Source organism: Diabrotica virgifera, chromosome 7 (assembly GCF_917563875.1).
Source record: "Diabrotica virgifera virgifera chromosome 7, PGI_DIABVI_V3a".
Classification (NCBI taxonomy): domain Eukaryota; kingdom Metazoa; phylum Arthropoda; class Insecta; order Coleoptera; family Chrysomelidae; genus Diabrotica; species Diabrotica virgifera.
Window position 1 is genome coordinate 68,073,376 of NC_065449.1, and position 20,356 is coordinate 68,093,731.

Genomic DNA, 20,356 nt, shown 5'->3' on the forward strand with positions numbered 1-20,356 from the left:
AATTGATTGGAGATGTTCATTTGTAAGTCTTGTGCGATGTTTGTTCTTATTTATTTTCATGACGGAAAACATCTGCTCACATAAATAGGTGCTACCAAACATGTACAGAATGCGTGCTGCATGCTTTTTTAATTCCGGGTAGTTATCCAAACTCTTGAAATATTGTGTATAAAATGTAAGTGCGTTAACCTCTTTAAATTTTTCTTTCAAAATACTGTCCGATTGAAGATCTATCAACTCCATTTGCAAATGAACTGGTGCCTGTGAAGCTTCAAAATTGAATGGATTGTTGAAAATTGGGAATTCCATTTCATTCATTTTGTGGAAGTCTTCAAAACGATTGTTGAATTCCGTGATAAGATTTTGCAGAAGTTGAGAATATTGATCCAATTTTTTTGATCCACTGTGCCAAATGATTTTAAATGAGGGAAATGATCCAAAGTTTGATTTTTTACCTGATTTTCCCACAGCCTCAACTTTGTTTCAAAGGCTTGAATACATGAGTACATTTGAGTGACAATCAGATTTTTACCCTGTAACTTTACATTCAGATCAGTCAAGTGTTTATTCATATCTACCAAAAAGGCACAATCAACCCACCAGTCATTGTCATAATCAATTGGGTTGCCTTTTTCTAACATGAAAGCTTGAATAGGGTCACGTAATGCAAAAAATCTTTCTAAAACTACTCCTCGACTGAGCCAACGAACTTCGGTGAAATAAGGGACATCAGAAAACTTTTCGTCCAAATCTTGTAAAAACTGCCTGAACTGTCGGTGATTTAGTCCTCTGCTCCTTATAAAATTTACTATTTTAATTATAGGTTGCATGACATGGTCCATTTTTAAATGTTTGGATGCCAATGATTCCTGGTGAATTATACAGTGAAATCCCACAAAATTTCCTGATGTTTTCTGTTTTAATTTAGTTACAACGCCCGAATGTTGGCCAACCATGGCAGGAGCGCCATCCGTAGTTGTGCTGCTAAGTATATTCCAATCGAGTCCATATTCTGCCATCAAATGCTCCAATGCAGAATAAATATCATTTGCTGTTGTAGTACCTGTCAATGGAACGCACTTTAATAGTTCTTCAGTTATTTCAAAGTTACTGTTAATACCTCGTATAAAAACAGCAAGTTGAGCTGTATCAACAGTATCAGTGCTCTCATCAACAGCCAGTGAAAAGTTTGTAAATTCCTTAATTTTCTCCTTCAGTTGAAGAACCAAATTTTGAGATAAATCATTTATTCTTGAAGCAACAGTGTTTCTTGACAGCGAAATATTTTGAATTATTGACTTTTGAAATGGAAATGAAACATCGGCAACTTTCAACATAGAGTCTTTAATAAAATCACCATCAGTGAAAGGTTTTGATCTCTTCGCGATTTCTAATGCAATAATAAAACTTGATTTCAGGGCATCTTCGCTCTCAGTATTAGCTTTAGTAAACATCGATTGTTGACCTTGAAGTTTAGATTTTAAAGATGACAATCTGTCCATTCTTATTTTTTCAGTGTAACAATCGAATTTTGATTTATGATTCGTATCATAGTGTCTCTTCAAGTTAAACTCCTTACAAACAGCAACTGTTTGATTGCAAATCAAACACAGTGGTTTACCTTTCCATTCTATGAAAAAATATGCATTTTCCCATTTAGACTGAAAAACTCTACGTTCACTATCAACTTTACGTTTTTGTGACATTATGCCGAAATCGTAACAAATATGGAACTCGACACAATTATGGATATCGCACACGCACGACACAAACAAATGTACAATACCTTCTCAACCACTACTTCGCAACTGACTCACGTGACACGTCGACGCACTTCTTTTATATCGATAAGGAAGGTTCTAGTCTAGACTCGAAGCGCATGGAAGATTCTATTGTTCTCAACAAAAATAATAGGGTGTTTCCGCTAAGAGATGGTGTTACTGTCTATCTCTCTCGCTTGTCTAGGCACGCGCTGCCTTTGAAATGACTTATAAATGTAGTGTAGTGTACGCATTTTAAAACTTCCGTAGAGCAATCGAGTGAAGTCTAAAAGCTCTAAAAAACATGATTCTTCTTTCTGTGACACATTGCGATCGCGGGCCGTATTGGTATGGCCCGGGGGCCGGATGCGGCCCGCGGGCCGTATCTTTGACATGACTGTATTTTAGGCAGTCTTCACTCTTCACTCGTAACGATAAAGTCATTAGTTTTCAATATATTTGAAGTTAAACATGTGACGGCACAGTTATATTGATTAATGTATTGTGCCGCTTAATTTTTAATTTTAAATATCTCGAAAACTATTGATTTTATCGTTACGAATGAATAATATACCTAGTCTTCACTCTTAACGATAAAATCATTAGTTTTCGAGATACTTGAAGTTTAAAATTAAGCGGCACAATAGAACATTAACCAAAATATGTATCTGTGCCGTTACATGTTTAACTTCAAATATAATGACTTTATTGTTACGAGTGAAGAGTGAAGACTGCCTCTAAAAAATTAAAAAATATTAATTCTGGGAGTGAGGGCATTTTGCTTATCTTAACGTGGGTAACCTTTTGGATAATCGTCCAAATACGCTGTAAATATTCACGACCCGTTCACATGTTTTATTCTAACTAGATTAGATATTAAAACTTTCTTAAAATTTCATGACAAATCTCTTTTCAAAATTAATAAACCAATCACAATCATTTTTAGTTCAAAACAACTTAACTTTAACGTCACATGATGATTCAAACCGAAAACCAGGCAGTCTGCCATGAACGAATCAATAGATAGGTAACAAGTTCTACTAATGAATATTTGTAATTACTAACTCATTTTCGAATACCTGTTGATGAATGATACGCACCTTTGATAAAATTTAATGATGTTTTAATTTTCCGTCAAAAAAATTGGCAACAAAGTTTTTTTGGTTTGCCAATGCCAATGCAGCGGTTGGCTCATCTGAATATAACTCTATTATGGAGCGTAAAATGATGTAATGCATCAGATATATTATTTGTTAGATGTCATAACAAATGACGGGATCAATAAAACAACTTCTGTTTATTTTGAATCTCGTTGACATGTCTAACAAGAGATTATTTTTGTTACATTGTTTTTAAATTTGTATTATTGAAATAGAATTTTTAAAATTCGCTGAACTTCGATCTGGCATAAACTTTGGTGATGATATGATTATATTTTAATCAATTCCGTTGATATTATTTATAAAATGTAAAGTGTAAAACCGTTCTTTATTACATTAAAACGATCTTTACAGTACATTCTAACTTTATCATAGTATATATTATAGCCTGTATCTGCGTTATAAGACTGGTCTGCTTGCGTTTATTGTTCGTTCTTACTCTCAATATGTCTTCCTATTCCTTAAAAAAAAATCCCAGCTTTCCTTCCCATAGTAGGCGAGATTTGGATGCTAAATTTGCAATTACTAAAGCGTCATGGGGACCTATTGGGTTGTGAAGGTTAGGTCCTAAAGCCAAAAAATTTTAGTTTTCTATTTTAGTGTGGATTTTCCATTTATTTTATTTAATTTTCCATTTCCAAAAATCGTTTTTTTAAGATTATAGCTCCATCCGTCCATAAAAAATGTCTCAAATAAAAGTTGCTTATGTTTACGTAAGGAATCCAAATCTGCAATAAAAAATGGGGGTTCCTATACAAGATTTTAAAGTAACCCCCCAGCCCGTCTCCCTATTTGGTATTATTCGATAGATTTTTGAAAAATAATTAAACACGTACTTTTTATTTTTCGATCTGATGTTCATTTTGCTAAATATTAGCTTTTTTGTGATACTTTGTGGCGTCGCCCGTATCCTCACGCTCCGCTCAAATCGTCAGATTTTTTAAATATACATATATATAGTCGAACCCGCTTATTGGAATTAGGGGTTGCCAACTTCTTGAAAATTTCAAGATCTTGTCTTGATCTTGTCTTGATTGCAAGACAAGATCAAGACAAGAAGTAATTTTAGATTTCAAGACAAGACAAGAAATTTAAACAAGAAATCTTGACTAATAATGAAAACTCTAAAACGTATTTATTTGTGAAAAGATAACATTATTTTAACATAACATATTTTAATTTATTTAACACTTTTTTTGCTAAAACGATTTACAAAAAGGTAAATTAAAAAAATAAATAATGATACTTACCTAATCCTGTTGAAAATAAAATTGCAAATTAGATTTTATTTTAAATAACAAATTTAGCACATTTTTAAATCGGAATTGATAAGCCATGAATAATTAAAGCAGATAACACTTCTCATGAAGCAACGTCTAGTCTAGTAGATTTCTTGGCTTTGTTATTGTTAAAGCTGCTCTTGAAACTAGCATTTCCGCAGGTATGTACAGATGTAGCTGGCGTTCCGAGAAAATCCTTGGCCATTTTCGATAATGACGGGTAGATATTTTCGTGTCTTCTCCACCAATCAAGTATATTCTCAGACCAGTATATTCTGACCTAGGCTCATTTATGTATTTTTCAATTTCATACTTCCAAGATTGCAAGTTATCATTGTCAGCGTTATTAAATAGGTAAGTAATATCTAAATCAAATTCGTTATCTTCTTTTCTCAGACTAAGTGATGGCTCTGGTATTGGATTCTGTAGATCATTCTGGGATTTATTGAAATATTTCTTCAAATTTTTGTACTGTCTCTGATTGTAGAAGCTTTCTCCAAAATGAAGAGGATCCAAAATAAGAACTATGTATACAGTATATCCAATTAGATTTGTTACCGTGTTTCAGTATATTTTATCTCTCGCAGCTTGAATGAAGTAAATTAATTACTCGTCAGTAGTGTCTCTATCATTTTAATTATTAAGTTAATGAGCCCAATATTTCCAATTTGTCTAAAAGTAAGTTTACTCAAATTACCACCAATGGGAGTGTGCAATATTTTTCCCCTTCGAGCCTGCGAGTATTGAAGACAGTGCTTTAAAGCTTCTCAGATACTGAAAAAATTTACTGATCACAACCCGTTATTTATCTAATATATTTTGCACTCAGGGTTGCCAGATGAAGTGAAGCAAAAATCGTGAAACTCGACTACTGAAAATCGTGTAAAATCGTGAAGTCGGAAAATGCTTAATAAACCCTCCTTGAATGGTTACGAGTCTGCGCAGTAACGGAAACTGTGTTACTGCGCATAATTATTCGCTATCGCGCATGCGCGTAACCATTCAAGAACGGTTGGTGACTGGCTAATGTTTATACCTTCCTAATATTTTCAGGGGATTCCCCTATATTTTACTTTAGTGTAAATGAGTACTTAACTTGAGACTCTTCCAATGATGTTTATGTTATCATTATGGTATGTTATGATTAGGTATGAAAGTATAGATTACAAATATCTGAGGATTTCTCTTTCTTTGCAAAGTAATTTTTAAACAATACAGGGAAGTATTAAGTGAATTTTAATAAAAATGTATTAAAAACACTACTGAAAATTTTTAATGGTAAAAATCGTAAGATTTCGTACTTGATTCGTGTAATCGTGTAAAATAGGAACAAATCGTGTAATTACACGATAATTCGTGTAATATGGCAACCCAGTTTGCACTTATTTAGATTTTCGATCGGGACTCCCCCAGTGGCCGTGTTAGAAAAAGCCGTGTTAGGTTGTAGAAAAAATACATTTTTCTACAACCACTATTCAAAGTGCACTTTTCTGCACGGTTTTATGTTAGCAAACTTGATATTTTCTCACAGTATAAGATATTTGACATTAGTGTGCAGAAAAGTGACGTTTCTGTGCCGCAAAGTGACGTTTCTGTGCCGCAAAGTTCTTTTCCGCACAGTTGACTACCTCATTCTGAGTAACGTTATATTCTGTTTACATCCGTGGACTACCGCATTCTGAGTAACGTTATATTCTGTTTACATCCGTGGTTAAACTTTAGACAAATATATAACCTATAAGATAATTATTATATTTAACTATAGCATAGAACTAAATTATGGATGTTACAACTGTTTTATTTTACAATTTTATTCTTATTAAACATTTTATAATTATCAAATAACCGATAAGGATTTAGCAAACTGTGCAAGAGACGTCGAATGAAGTAGGTTTTGTGTAAGTCCGTGACAGCATAAATATAATGTCAATAATGTGTAATAATTGTTTAAATTTAAACAAATTAAGGCAGTGCATTAATTTTTTAACTGATTTCTGTGCAATTTATTTAGGTATAAGGAATTTAAATTGATTAGTAGGTATTAATTAAATACAGTTTAAAATTTATCACATAGGTACCTATTATAATTAATCGTCGTTTGGAAATTGTGATTTTTATTTTTAGGAAAAACTGTGCTTGTAGAAAAAGTATAGTGTGAAACACGTGCAGAAAGGTAATTTCTCACTCGTTTGAATTGCGGCACTCGCTTGCGCTCGTACCGCAACTTTTCAAACTCGTGAGAAATTAGTACCTTTCTGCACTTGTTGCACAATATACTATATATTATGTCGATGCATACAGATAATTAATACGAAATGTACCTATGCAATATATGTATAGATATGTAAATATTTTCTTATTATTTTGTCTTGAAAAATAATATGGGTAAAAAGCTTGTTTTGTTTTGTTTTGTTACATAAAATACTACATAGTCACTTGTTGTTCTAAATTTGAAAAATTAGAAAAATTGACATTGGATTAGCCCTCCATAAAACTTGCTATAACATTACAAACGGTTACGATGGCCGATTAACTGTTTCTAAAACTTTTATAACAAACAAGTGGGTGGTAATAATATGGTAGATAGGTATAGAAATTAGTAGACAAAAATATGAAATCATTTTACGACCTGTAAAATACGCGGTTGAATTGATCGATTGAATTGGTACTCATAAACAGTAGTAATAAAGTATTATTACCTGACAAACCCAAAATATACAAAACAGCACTACAGGACTTCGAGGGCCTTGGCGAGAAAACATAAAACATAAAATACCAGACATAATTTTTAGGAAATTATAGGTAAAAATTTATTCATTGACCTGAATAATATTCGATTAAACGTTATTTTATTAAAACGTATTCCTATAAACGGATAAATTTATTAAGGAGTAATTGGAAACGTTTCGGGACCTCGAATTTATATTCCATAAACTGGGATATTCTTATAACCGGTACTCTAATAAGCGGGTTCGACTATATATTATACAGAGTTGGGATAAAGTATGGAACCAAGCAAATATCTTTGAAACGAAAAGAACAATATTTATGAAACTTTGCATGCAAGTACAGTGACGCAAAAGGCATCTGATGCCATATTTTTTGTTACTACTTCACTTCCCGTTTCACCGGAAATACCCTTAACTTATTTACTTTAAATGGGACACCCTGTATATTTTTGCAGATATTAAAAGAACTTGTTATTTTTAATTCATACATACCAAGTTTAGAAGAAAAAACTATTAAAACAAGAAATAAATCTCTTTACAGTTAAAAAATAGGTTAATTTATTTACGTTAGACCAATGATATTAAAAATAAAAAAAAAAATAATTTCAAATGTTGAAAATGTTTGCTGTTCACCTCCTGACAACGTGCAAGCCTATAAATAAATTCGTGAGTCACTTTTTGCAAGATTTCTCCACGTATTAGTTCACATTCATCAATTATTATTCTTTGTCTCAAATCCTGCAAGCATGTTGAACGAACGGGTTGAGGTCCGGAGAACGAGCGGGCCACTCTATGAATCCTCTACGTCCAATCCATCGATTTGGAAAATTCACTTCCAAAAAATGAAAATTCACCATAACCTATTATCATTAATATTTCAATACGATTTTTTCCACTTAAATGAACCATTTTTAATACAACTTATTTCTGTCAATTAGCTCAGTAACAGTTTTACCTACTATACTAAATTCAAATAAGTCATGCAGTGCATGTAAACAACAATTTTAGTCTACGGTATAGATGGTACTCGTTTATCTCCTATTACGTTGTATTCATACAAAAAATTATCTACAGACACTTTTTAACACATTTTCTCTACCAAATTTGGTATGTATGAATTAAAAATAACAAGTTCTTTTAAAATCCGCAAAAATATATGGGGTGTCCCATTTAAATTAAATAAGTTAGAGGTATTTCCGGTGAAACCGGAAGTGGAATAGTAACAAAAAATATGGCAACAGATGCCTTTTGCGTCAGTGTACTTGCATGCAAAGTTTCATAAATATTGTTCTTTTCATTTCAAAGATATTTGCTTGGTTCCATACTTTATCCCAACCTTGTCTTAATCTGACGGTTTCAAGTTTTTCTAAGGATAGATTTTTCTCGGACTGTCCCCAACTCACGACCCTGTTGTAAGAGTTCATACATGGTAGGGTTACATTTAGAGGATATAAGGTTTCTTCCGGTGCAAGGTTTCTCCCCATTTAATTTTCTGACGCAGTCAAGTAACGCGCAAAATCCACGCTTGGCCTTCCCTACCACCAGGAAGGATGGTGTAGAAGAGAATATGAGGAAGATGGGCATGACGATAAAACAAAATAGAGAAGATGGAAAATTTCTAGAACACCTAGGACATCTTAGAACGGTTTTCTTGACGATAAGGGACCATGTTTTTAACGGTATTTTAGATACTATTAGAAATATTGTACTCTTTTCCTATCCCCTTTAAATTGACGTTCCATTACAGATGTTAATCGGTGTTCAATGGCCTTTTGTTGAAGGGTAATAATTATTCTAAAGTGGTGAGTTTTTCGAATAATTTGTATATGCAGTCACGGTATTGCACTATGCTACTTGTTAAAGTGGTTTGTCAGCTTGGTCAACAAAATGAATTATGCTTACTTGATAACAGAAATGTTAATATGATGATTGCTTCTATGGTAAATATTTATGCTTTCTTCACTCTTAGATTTTCTGTTCTTCTTGGCACCATGGAATGCTACCCTGTGGTTTCGCTGTTATCTGGTCCAAAACTAATGAGAATAAATAAGAACTAAGCACCGAGCCTTGGTGCAATCCTACTTTCACCTGAAATTTATCAGTCTCTCCCACACCTGTCCTAACACTAATTGTTACTCCCTCAAACATATCTCTCACAATCTTTACATATTCGCCAGGGACTCCTTTCTTATTGAGTGCCCACCACACAATCTCTCCAGGAACTCTATCATATGCTTTCTCATGATCAATGAATACCATGGCAACTACACTTTCTGCAAAGTATGACAAGGATATATCAAATAGTTTTAAAGTACTGGGTAAAAATGGTTATTAAATTTTTAAATAGAACACCCTGTAACTCAGTAACCAGGCACATTTTATATACGTGATTTGGGTTCAATCTTAATATTTTGAGGTCTAGAATCTACAACTCAGAGATTGGACATTCTTAATGAATCACCCTGTATAATGAAGGGCATATCGCATCTGATTCGCAACAGTGCTGGAAAATTTTCCCCTCGTTACCATTACAATAAATATCGTCTACGAAACCCCGGATCCAGATTTCTTTGGCGCTTAGCCCATGAATCAGGCCGCTCTTAGACCTTTTTTATTATTTATAAGTAAGAAGATTCACGTATTTTTAAAGAATGTTCATTCAAAAGTTTCAATCTGAACTATAAACGAAATATGTGTTAAAAATAACGGTAAAATGTATTATGTCAGATATATTTTTTGATTTATGTCTACACTAACAATTAAATAAAAATTACTGCTAGCATTTATCACTTATATAAAAATAGAATCACAACCCAGCTGTTTGGAGCACGAAAACATGTTTAGTATTTTTAAGTTTCATATAAAATGGATGATTTTTTGTAAATTAAAAATAAAAGACATTGCAAGACATGTTTACTATAACTACAATAAAATTATAAGTCTATAATGAAAACATGATGGATATGGATTGAATGAAAAAATAATAAAATTAATCGGGGTAGCTTGTTTCAATTTTATTAAACTTTTGTTTAAATTTTGCGTTTAGTATTAAATTGGATAGCAGTATATAAAAAATATACTGCTACTATTGGTTTACAGCATTCTCCGACGCCTTCTGACAACTAACCGCCATTCTTCTGGTTTAACCATAGACTTGGAAGGATTTCTCTTTCCTCTAGTTCTTTTTCAATTCCATGCTCCACCTTGTTTAGGGATCCTGTCATTTGGCATTCTCTGTATATGGTCGTACCATGTTAGTTGTTTTGTTTTTATGTCATCAATTATTGTATGCGTGACTCCCATCATTTCTCGCATTCTCTCATTGGGTATCTGATCTCTTCTTGATTTGCCTGTTGCACTTTTCCAGAAATCCATTTCTGTTCCTAGTAACATTTTCTCTGTTCTTTGTTTCTTTGGCCAAACTTCACTGTCATATGTGATTACACTTTTAAGTATGGTATTGTATATGAGCTGTTTGTTCGCTTTAGATATTGTTTGGTCCCACAGAATGCCGTTCATCATGGATATGGCTTTTTTACCCTGCAGCGTCTTTTATAGGAGCATCCAGTGTTCCATCTTAAGTTATCTTCATGCCCAGGTACTTGTATTCATCACAGTGTTTCAATTCTACCCTATCGTCTAATGTAATGGACTGCTTTGTCCCTCCAATACACATGGCTTTAGTTTTCTTAATGTTGACTTCAAGACACCATTTGTTGTATTCTTCTATCAGCTTCCGCATCATGTAACTCAAGTCGTCATGATCCTGAGCAATCAGAATTTGGTCATCAGCGAAACATAAAGTGTATAATATTGTCTCGTCAATGAGAGGGATTCCCATGCCATTACATTTTCTTTTCCACAGCTTGAGTGCTTGTTCCAGATAAATTTTGAAAAGCTAGGCGAAATACAGTAACTCTGAGTCAGTCCTTTCGTGACCTTAAATCCCTCAGACAACCTTGATCCAGTTTTAATTTTTGCAGTCGTTCCATTATACAGACTTTGGACTGCTTTGATACGACCATGTTTAATGGTGGTTTGCTGTGGGGTTGACCATAGTTTGCTGAGGAGCACACTGTCATATGCTTTTTGTAAGTCTACATACACCAGGTGAACTTCTTTATTGACGGCTGTTGACTGGGGCTTACTGTGGATTGGCCAGCTTTAAGGCCAGCTTGCTCCTCTGCTTTGTAATCTCTATAGTCATTTTCAACTTTGTTCTTAATAAGTTTCCCATACATCCTACTTATTGTGCTGTTTACCGTAACTCCCCTGTAATTTTCACACTGATCCTTGCTTCCCTTTTTGTAGATAGTTGACATGATAGACAATTTCCATTCTTTTAGTAATTCGGCACCATGTAAGCAGTCTTAAAAGAGTTTTCTTAATTGGTATTGGATTTTGTCTGTACCGGCTTTCACTAATTCTGCAGGGATATCACCAGGATCAGGTGTTTTCCATTTCTCAGGGATTTGGTTATTTCTTCCATCTCTGATTTCATTATTTGTTATGGTCATGAATTTATATTTATACCTACCTATCGTGCTGTCTTCCATGTTAGTAAATTCTAGTCTATGTTCTGTTAGTAATTTTTTGAAATATTCTTCCCATTTTGCCGTTGTTATTGGTGATATAACGTCTTTTTTCTTATTATTTCTCAAATTTTTAATTAATCTCCAACTCTCTGTGCTTCTTCTACCTCATGTGTAGGTGTTGATTTTGTGGCAGTTCTTTTCCCATCATTCGTTCTTTTTTGAGTTATATTTTTGTTACTTTGGCTTGTGCTTCTTTGTAAATTGTTTTATCGTTTTCTGTTTTTGTTGTTAGGAACGTTTGGTATTTCCGACGTTTATCTGTAATTTCCTTCTCTATTCTTCATCCCACCAGTACGGTTTTATTCCTTTATGGTTTTCGTCACATTTCCCCAGTGCTTCTTCTGCTGTTAAATAAATGGACTTTTTGATGTGTTCGTAGCATTCTTCGGTATTTTCAAAACTACCCCTTTTTAATTTTTCGTCTAAACGTTTTTTATACAGTAGCTTTACACTCTCATGGTTTAAACTGTATAGATTGTACCGTACTTGTTTTATTAACTGATTTGACTCGATGTGCTTTTTTTTTCGTATCTGTTTGGGAGTACCGCTTTAACTTTTAGTAGCGACAAATTGTCTTTATCATATTATGTTATTCTAATAGTAATAATGTGATACTATGTTTGTAATACACTGTCATAATCTGAATGTTTTTGTTTCCACAGGTAGCCGGAAAGCGTGATCCAGAACAAGAACGCGAAGCTCAAGCATGGATAGAAGCTGTCACAGGAATGAGGTTTCCTCCAGGAGTTCCATACGAAGATTGCCTTAGGGACGGTATTCTCCTTTGCACATTGATGAACCGTTTGGCACCTGGAATCATCCAAAAAATCAACACATCTGGTGGAGACTATAAAATGATGGATAACTTGAACCAGTAAGTAAAATTTCATTTAGCTGAAAACTGAAAATGTTTTAGCTGATTTTTAAAATTTTTTTATCACTTCGTCATATTTCCAAATTTAAATATTTTTCAAAAATCCTAGTTAATGGTATAGGAAATAACTTATATTTCAATAATCACTTTGAAATTTTATGTTTCAGGATCTCTATTAGTCCCAATCACTGCAGCAGTGGAGCTATGTTTTTATTTTCACGGTGCTAGTAGGTCTGGATCCCGCGTATGAAAAAAAAGTTGATTAATAGCAAGCTGAAAATTTGTTAATAGCTTAAGGCTGTCTAGTCGAATAAACTTTGATATGTGTGAACACTGGAACAGGGGTAGTTTTAATTGTGGAACAGGTTAAAAATTTGGAACGGTCACAGCACGAAAACGGCACATTTATTTTGTCCGACAGAACAGACTTAAACTCTTCGAACAGAGATTAAACTCTCATGCAAAAATCAGACTGCTATTTATCACCAAATGGGCGTTTTAATGAGTGGAACATGTAGAATATGTCAAATGACAGGAATTATGACAGGTAATAAATAGCAGTCTGATTTTTTCATGAGAGTTTAATCTCTGTTCGGAGAGTTTAAGTCTGTTCTGTCGGACAAAATAAATGTGCCGTTTTCGTGCTGTGACCGTTCCAAATTTTTAACCTGTTCCACAATTAAAACTACCCCTGTTTCAGTGTTCCCATATATCAAAGTTTATTCGACTAGACACCCTTAAGCTATTAACAAATTTTCAGCTTGCTATTAATCAACTTTTTTTTCATACGCGGGATCCAGACCTATAGTAGATGACGCATAAATCGTTTCATTTTCAATATTTTTTTATGAAAAATGTTTTACAATAAATGCTCGTGCAACGTGCAAATTTTCAAAACAATTGGTACAGTACTTTTCATTTTAGAAATTCCAAAAAAAAAGTATATGAATTTCGTACTTTTACACTAGGATAGCCCCTTAGTACTGAATACAAATAGTTAACCTTTAAACCAAATCACTTAAATAAAATGTGGCTCCTTACTACAAGACGTTTAAAAATTTGAATTTTAAAAATTTAAAAATTTAAAAATTATTTGTACCCAGTACCTATATACTTTAAAAATATTTGACATATTCTTATCATACTTGCCAAAAGGTGTAGCCACTTAGTCGTTCTTTAACGGTAAAATATTGCAAAACCTCTAAATTTTAAAGAACCGCTTGGATTGACATGAAATTTGTCATACACATAGCTAACAAGTCAAAGAAAAAAAGTGATATTGTGCCGATATGTGCTTTTGCCCCGGGGGTGGTTTTCACCCCTTCTTGGGGGTGAAAAAATATTCATCCAAAGTAAGTCCGGAAATGGATGAACTGACTAATTCTAAGTAACTTTTGTTCTATAGAGTTTTCTCACTAAGTCAATATTTTTGAGTTATTAGCCAGTAAATATGTTCATTTTTTCAACGAAATAACCACGCTTTTAGACGGTTTTTTGCAAATAACTCAAATAGTAAGTATTTTGTCGAAACAACATTCTTAACAAAAATATAGCCTGTAAAAAATTTAAAAAAATGGTGTATATATCACCTCTGTATACCTAGTAGAAGCAGAGTTATAGCTAATTAAATATAGGTTCATATTCGTAAAATTCCAAATGGAATACTTTAACGTGAAATAACCACAAATGAAGCACATTTCGGGGAAAACCTATTTAAAGTGTTTAAAAAAAGCTTCATTTTTGTTTTATAAAAAAATTTCTAGCGTCAAAAGTAAACAAGTTACGCTCAAAATAAAGTTAGTCCCTTTTTTTTTGGTAAAAAAAATCGGGAAAATCGCCCCCTAATTAGTATATCAAATGAACTTAATCTTTACGACTTCACAAGTTTCTTGACTCGTGTATGTATTATTTATATGATCTGTAAGTTTCATCGGTTCAAAGTCCTTATTTTTGAAAGGGTTGTAGTTAAAAGCGGTTTAACGAGTCACTGATCACGAATGTATGCAAATTTAGAAACACCAAATCTTAATCAATTTTTCTCTAACAGAAAAACAAAACTATACGTGATATTCAGAAAAGCAATGCTGACTTTTTCTTGTTTTTCGAGAATTTTGGTATCTCTAACAATTTTTAAGTTATTTTGAAAAAAAATCATATTTTTCAAAATTAAAATTTTTAAAAATTTCACTTTAAAACCAAATTTTTTCAAAAATAAGCACTTTAAATCGATGAAACTTACAGATCATATAAACACAACATAATTAACATAATTTGTGGAGCGGTAACGATTTATTTCATTTAAGTTGCTAATTAGGGGGTGGTCTTCCCGATTTTTTTGCCAAAACAAAAGGGACCAACTTTATTTTGAGCGTAACTTGCTTAAATTTAATGATAAAACTTTTTATAAAAACAAAAATTAAGCTCTTTTTAAACACTTTAAAAAAGTTATAATAGATTTTCCCCAAAAAGTGCTTAATTTTTTGGATATTTCACTTCGAAGAATTCTATTTGAAATTTGGTGAATATAAATCTAAATTTCATTGGCTATAACTCTGGTTTTACGAGGTCCAGAGACCTAACGCGTACACCATTTTTTTACTTTTTTACAGGCCATATTTTTGCTAAGAACGTTTTTTTCGACAAAATACTTACTTTTTGAGTTTTTTGCGAAAAACCGTCAAAAAATGTAGTTATTTTGTTAAAAAATGAACATATTCACTCGCAAATAATTCGAAAAGTGTTAACTTGGCGAAAAAACTCTATAGAACAAAAGTTACTTAAAATTAGTCAGTTTTTTCACCCCCAAGAGGGGGTGAAAGTCACCCCCAGGGCAAAAGCACACATCGGCACAATATCACTTTTTTTCTTTGACATGTAAGCCATGCGTATGCCACATTTCATGTCAATCCAAGCGGTTCTTTAAAATTTAGAGCAAAAACCGTGAAAGAATGTACTAACTGTAAAATCTACTAATTTATATTAAATAAACGTTTCTGGCTACTACCAGAAGCGTAGGACAAGGAAAGTCCCCTCCCAAATTCTACGCCACTAATGGAATTACTATTTTAGAATAATTTTTAGATTCTCCAATACTTTCTATATAAATAATATATTTTACATTCGTAACGATAAAATCATTAGTTTTCGAGATATTTGAAGTTGAAAATGAAAGGCCACAATAGGTACCTACATTAATCAAAATAGCTGTGCCGTTTCATTTTCAACTTCAAATATATCCAAAACTAATGACTGTATCGTTACGAATGAAGAGTATGTTATTTACACAGGAGGTATTCAAGAATCGAAATATTGCGCTAAAATAGCAATTTCGCCAGTGGCATAAAATTTGGGAAGGGTCAACCAATCACTGTCCGCTGTCGTACGCCTCTGGTAATAGGAAGAAACGTTTGTTTATCATAATTTAGTAGGGTGTGCAGTACCTACACTTTATGACAAGTATGACAAGGATAAATATGACAAATAGTTTTAAAGTAGGTATTAGGTAAAAATAATAATTATTAAATTTTTAAATAAAACACCTTGTAAGTCAGTAACGAGCCACATTTTATTTAAGTTAAGTGATTTGGATTAAATCTTAATATTTTGAGGTCTAGAATCTACAACTCAGACATTGGACATTGTTAACGAATCACCCTGTAGGTATATGTAAAAAAATCATAATTTTAAAATAAAAATCGACCTGTTTTAGGATTTTTCCTTAAAATCGCTAGCTTACGAAATAATGCATTTATTCCTTTCATTTGTTCCATACTGTACCGGGTGTCCACTTATATTTTCCCCCATTTTAACTGCCTATAACTTCTAAACGGCTCAAGATAGAAATATGCGGTTTTCGCTGAAATGTTTTATTTTAGCAAAAGTTTTGTCTGAATGGATTAAATTTTTTATATCGCTTTAAAATACGAAAAAAAATGGCGGATTTTTGAAAAAAACGTTTTTGACTTTTTTTAATGGAACACCCAATATATTTTTCTGTAAATTGAAAGAAAGGTCCTTCACCTATCCAGCGATATAAAGTTTTTCAAAATCGGTTGTCAAATCACTGAGTAATTAATTTTTAAAATGAGAGGTGCAACGTGGATATCACATAAATACCTAAATAACATAACTAAGCAAATTGATATTATATATTATGTTATGTGATTTCCACATTGCATCTCTCATTTTAAAAATTAATCGCTCAGTCATTTGACAACCGATTTTAAAAAATTTTATATCGCTGTATAGGTAGATGACCACTTTTTCAAGTTACAAAAAAGTATACTGGGTGTTTTAATAAAAAAGTCAACAACGTTTTTTTTCAAAAATCGCCATTTTTTATTTAAAAGCGTTAGAAAAAATGGTCATTTACCTAAAAACTTGAAAAAACGTTTATTTACCTATCCAGCGATATAAAAAAATTTAAAATCGGTTGTCAAATGACTGAGCAATTAATTTTTAAAATGAGAGATGCAATGTGGAAATCACATAAATTGATATTATGTTATGTGATATCCATGTTGCACCTCTCATTTTAAAAATTAATTACTCTGTGATTTGACAACCGATTTTGAAAAACTATATATCGCTGGATAGGTGAAGGACCTTTCTTTCAATTTACAAAAAAATATACTGGGTGTTCTATTAAAAAAAAATCACAAAGTTTTTTTCAAAAATCCGCCATTTTTGTTTTTGTATTTGAAAGCGATATAAAAAGTTCAATCCATTCAGACAAAACTTTTACTAAAATAAAACATTTCAGCGAAAACCGCATATTTCTATCTTGAGCCGTTTAGAAGTTACAGGCAGTTAAAATGGGGGAAAATATAAGTGGACACCCGGTATATTAAATTATGTACTTATATTTTAATAATAAAAAAGTCCTATTTCATAATAAGTATGTATACCAATAAAATGAAAGGTATTCGGTTCAGGTGAGGTGAGCAGTTCCAATCTATTTATCTAACATCACAGACACCACAAGCTTTCTAGTTTCCTGATAAATCTAACGTATGTTTTCACTTTGATCCAACGTTAGTTCGTGTTAGCTAATGAAAATGTAATAAATGTGGTTAGTTTAGTTGTATCCAGGCTTTGATCATTTGATGTATCAGAACCGTATCTAGACTATTGTGATTACAAATTTCGATAAAAGATGTTTTTATTCATTTACGGATTTTACATGCCTTAACTAATAAATGGTGTCAAAACTTTTTGTTAATTCAAGTGCAGAAGCCTGAGCTTGTTATTAGAGCACTTTAAGGTGAAAAGGTAAGGTTATCATCAGTGCTAATAGGATGTCCAAATGCTAAGCCACCAAAATTAGAAATATGTGGGTAAAAACCCAACCAATAGGCCAAATAGGCCGCGGCCTAGGGCCGCAAGCAAAACGGGGCCGCAGCGTTTTGTAAAAAAAAAAAATTTTGGTGGTGCTACAACTGTAAAGCTACTGAAAATCGAATACATTACTTTTGTATATAAACAATACAATCTAATTAAAATAACTTACATTCATATCAAAAATAAATATTAACACTTGCCAGGGTATAGAGGCTACATATTGCAGGTGGATTGTGGAAAGTTCTAGGAACGTATCTGAAACTCATTCGTGAAAAATAGTTAACAACATTATTTCCGAACATGGACACGGCTTTGCGTATTCTAATTCTACTATACAGGATGACATCTAATGCATCTGTAGAAAGATCATTCAGCATTTTGAAAAAAATCAAAAACTACTTGTTAGATCGTTTGATTCTAGATTACCTAGTTTATCTAGTTTTGTTTTAAATGCTGAGCTTTTTCAAGCCTTAGTCTTTAAAGATTTGATTAAAGATTTTGCAGCCAAAAAAGCTAGAAAAGTGAGTTTTTAGAGTTTAGATATGAGATTTATTATGAGTATGGAGTGGTGTGAGTGTCAATGTCAATGTTAATCACTAATCCAACTTTATCCAAATTAAGAATATGACATTGACGTTTCTCTCTCTCTCTCTCTCTCTCTCTCTCTCTCTGTATCTCTCTTTCCTATTATGGCGCTACAGCCCAACTCGGACCCTGGCCTTCCCCAGCATCCGCCTCCAAGTATCTCTGTCTCTAGCTGCTCTTCTCCAGTTTCACCCTCAATATCTCTTTAGCATCGGTTCTCACTTCGTCTATCCATCTCTTTCTTAGCGAACGACTCCACGAGCGACAAGTTTACGCCAGCAGTAGCCGTAAAACGAACTTACGGTCCGCGGAACGGAATAGGAATAGCCGAACTGGACCGACTACAGGACTTTTGTGCGTAGTCGGTTCAGTTCGGCTATTCCTATACCGTTCCCCTGAACCTTAAGTTCGTTTTACGGCTACTGCTGGCGTAAACTTGTCGCTCGTGGAGCTGTTCGCTGAGTCTTCATACTGGCATACGTCTCACCATAGTGCCGCTAAGTGTTCTACTAGGTGTTCTATCGTTATCCATTCTTATAAGTCCTGCCATTCTAATCCTTGAATTTTTGCATAATTTGCTATAGAGGGTTCTCTGTAATATTGGTATGGTATACCTCGTGGTTGAACCTTATTCTCCATATACCATTGTCGCAAATGGATCCCAGTATCCTACCTAATTACTCTGGGCTAATTAGCAAAATACAAGGAAAAGTTATTTACCAGAAATTTTATTGCTGGAATCAAATCTTATAACTCTATATATTAATAATATAGGTATGCAAAGTCCGCAGATAGTGTGCTACTTTTTTATAAACAAAATGGCGCCCAAAATCGTGTCTTTTTTCAATTTTTGCTCTATAACTCCAAAGATTTTAACTTTACACCAAAAACACCCAAATAAAAATTCACCGTAATTAAATTCTGCATAGAGACGTGTGGCTCCCGATTTACTTCGACGAAAATTTTCCCCGGAAAATGCGGGTTTTTCCAACAAAATTTTTAATTTTTAATAATTAAATAACTTCGTAATATAAAAGATCCTTTCGTATAGATTATAATTCCAGAAGCCGATCGAAATTAAATGAACAGTTTAGCAACAATTGAATTGTTAATTAAAAATTTACGGTCGCTATAATGACCACAATAATTATTATACATAAGAATAACTATGATTTTTGTATAAAAAGACATTGTACCTATCTAATGCAATTTACGTAATTGAAATTGAACTATGTAAGCGGCCTCAGGAATATTTTAAAATTATAAACAATTTTTTGGCTTATAAACAAATAGAATATCTCGGGAAATATTAAATTAAATTAAATCATGAAAACAGCATTGGAAAAAAGCGGCAGGACACTTCTTTTAAAATAAAAAACATTTAATTGTGATGAGTGGCTCCTGAGACACAATCAGTCAAAGTTGACCGGCATTTACGGCAAAGATATAAACAATAGGATCATAATTTTTGAACCATAACCTTTTTATTTTTGTCCTCTTTCTTCACACCAATTTTCATATGAGGTCGGGCAAGTAATCGCTGTAAGTTCTTTACTACTCCTGCAAATAATACTGCGCCGTTAGCGTGTATCATGTATAACCTGCATGTAAACTACTATTCCCTCGGATGCATATAAGAGGACTTCCTGGTAGACATTTTCACTTTAAACAATAGCAATGGTGAGCCTGCCGCACTCCTCTATGTATTTCTATTTATTGAGATCTGTCACTTACTCTCACATTCCCAATAATGACATACGAATACGAATCTTGGACCCTAAGACAAGCGGAAAGAATAAAAATAGATGCCACTGAAATGTTCTGTTGGAGAATAATGTTACAAATGCCGTGGACCGACCACAGGACAAATAATTCAATTTTAAATAAGCTAAAAGTCAGCAAACGCCTCTCCATCAAAGTTCATCTCCAACAATCAAAATACTTGTTATGAGAGCAGACACAGAAAATATAGAAAGACTTATCATTCAAGGAAAGGTTGAAGGCGAAGATCACGAGGAAGATCTCCAACAAGA

General features: G+C 33.0%; 1 protein-coding gene across 1 annotated transcript in view; it reads left to right on the forward strand.

The window, feature by feature from the left end:
- LOC114325204 (muscle-specific protein 20) overlaps window positions 1–20,356 on the forward strand; it is a 149,589-nt gene that overhangs the window by 109,210 nt on the left and 20,023 nt on the right. Inside the window, exon 2 of the mRNA XM_028273204.1 lies at window positions 12,187–12,398. Within this exon, the coding sequence (XP_028129005.1) occupies window positions 12,187–12,398 (212 nt within the window). The remainder of the gene's footprint in view (window positions 1–12,186; window positions 12,399–20,356) is intronic.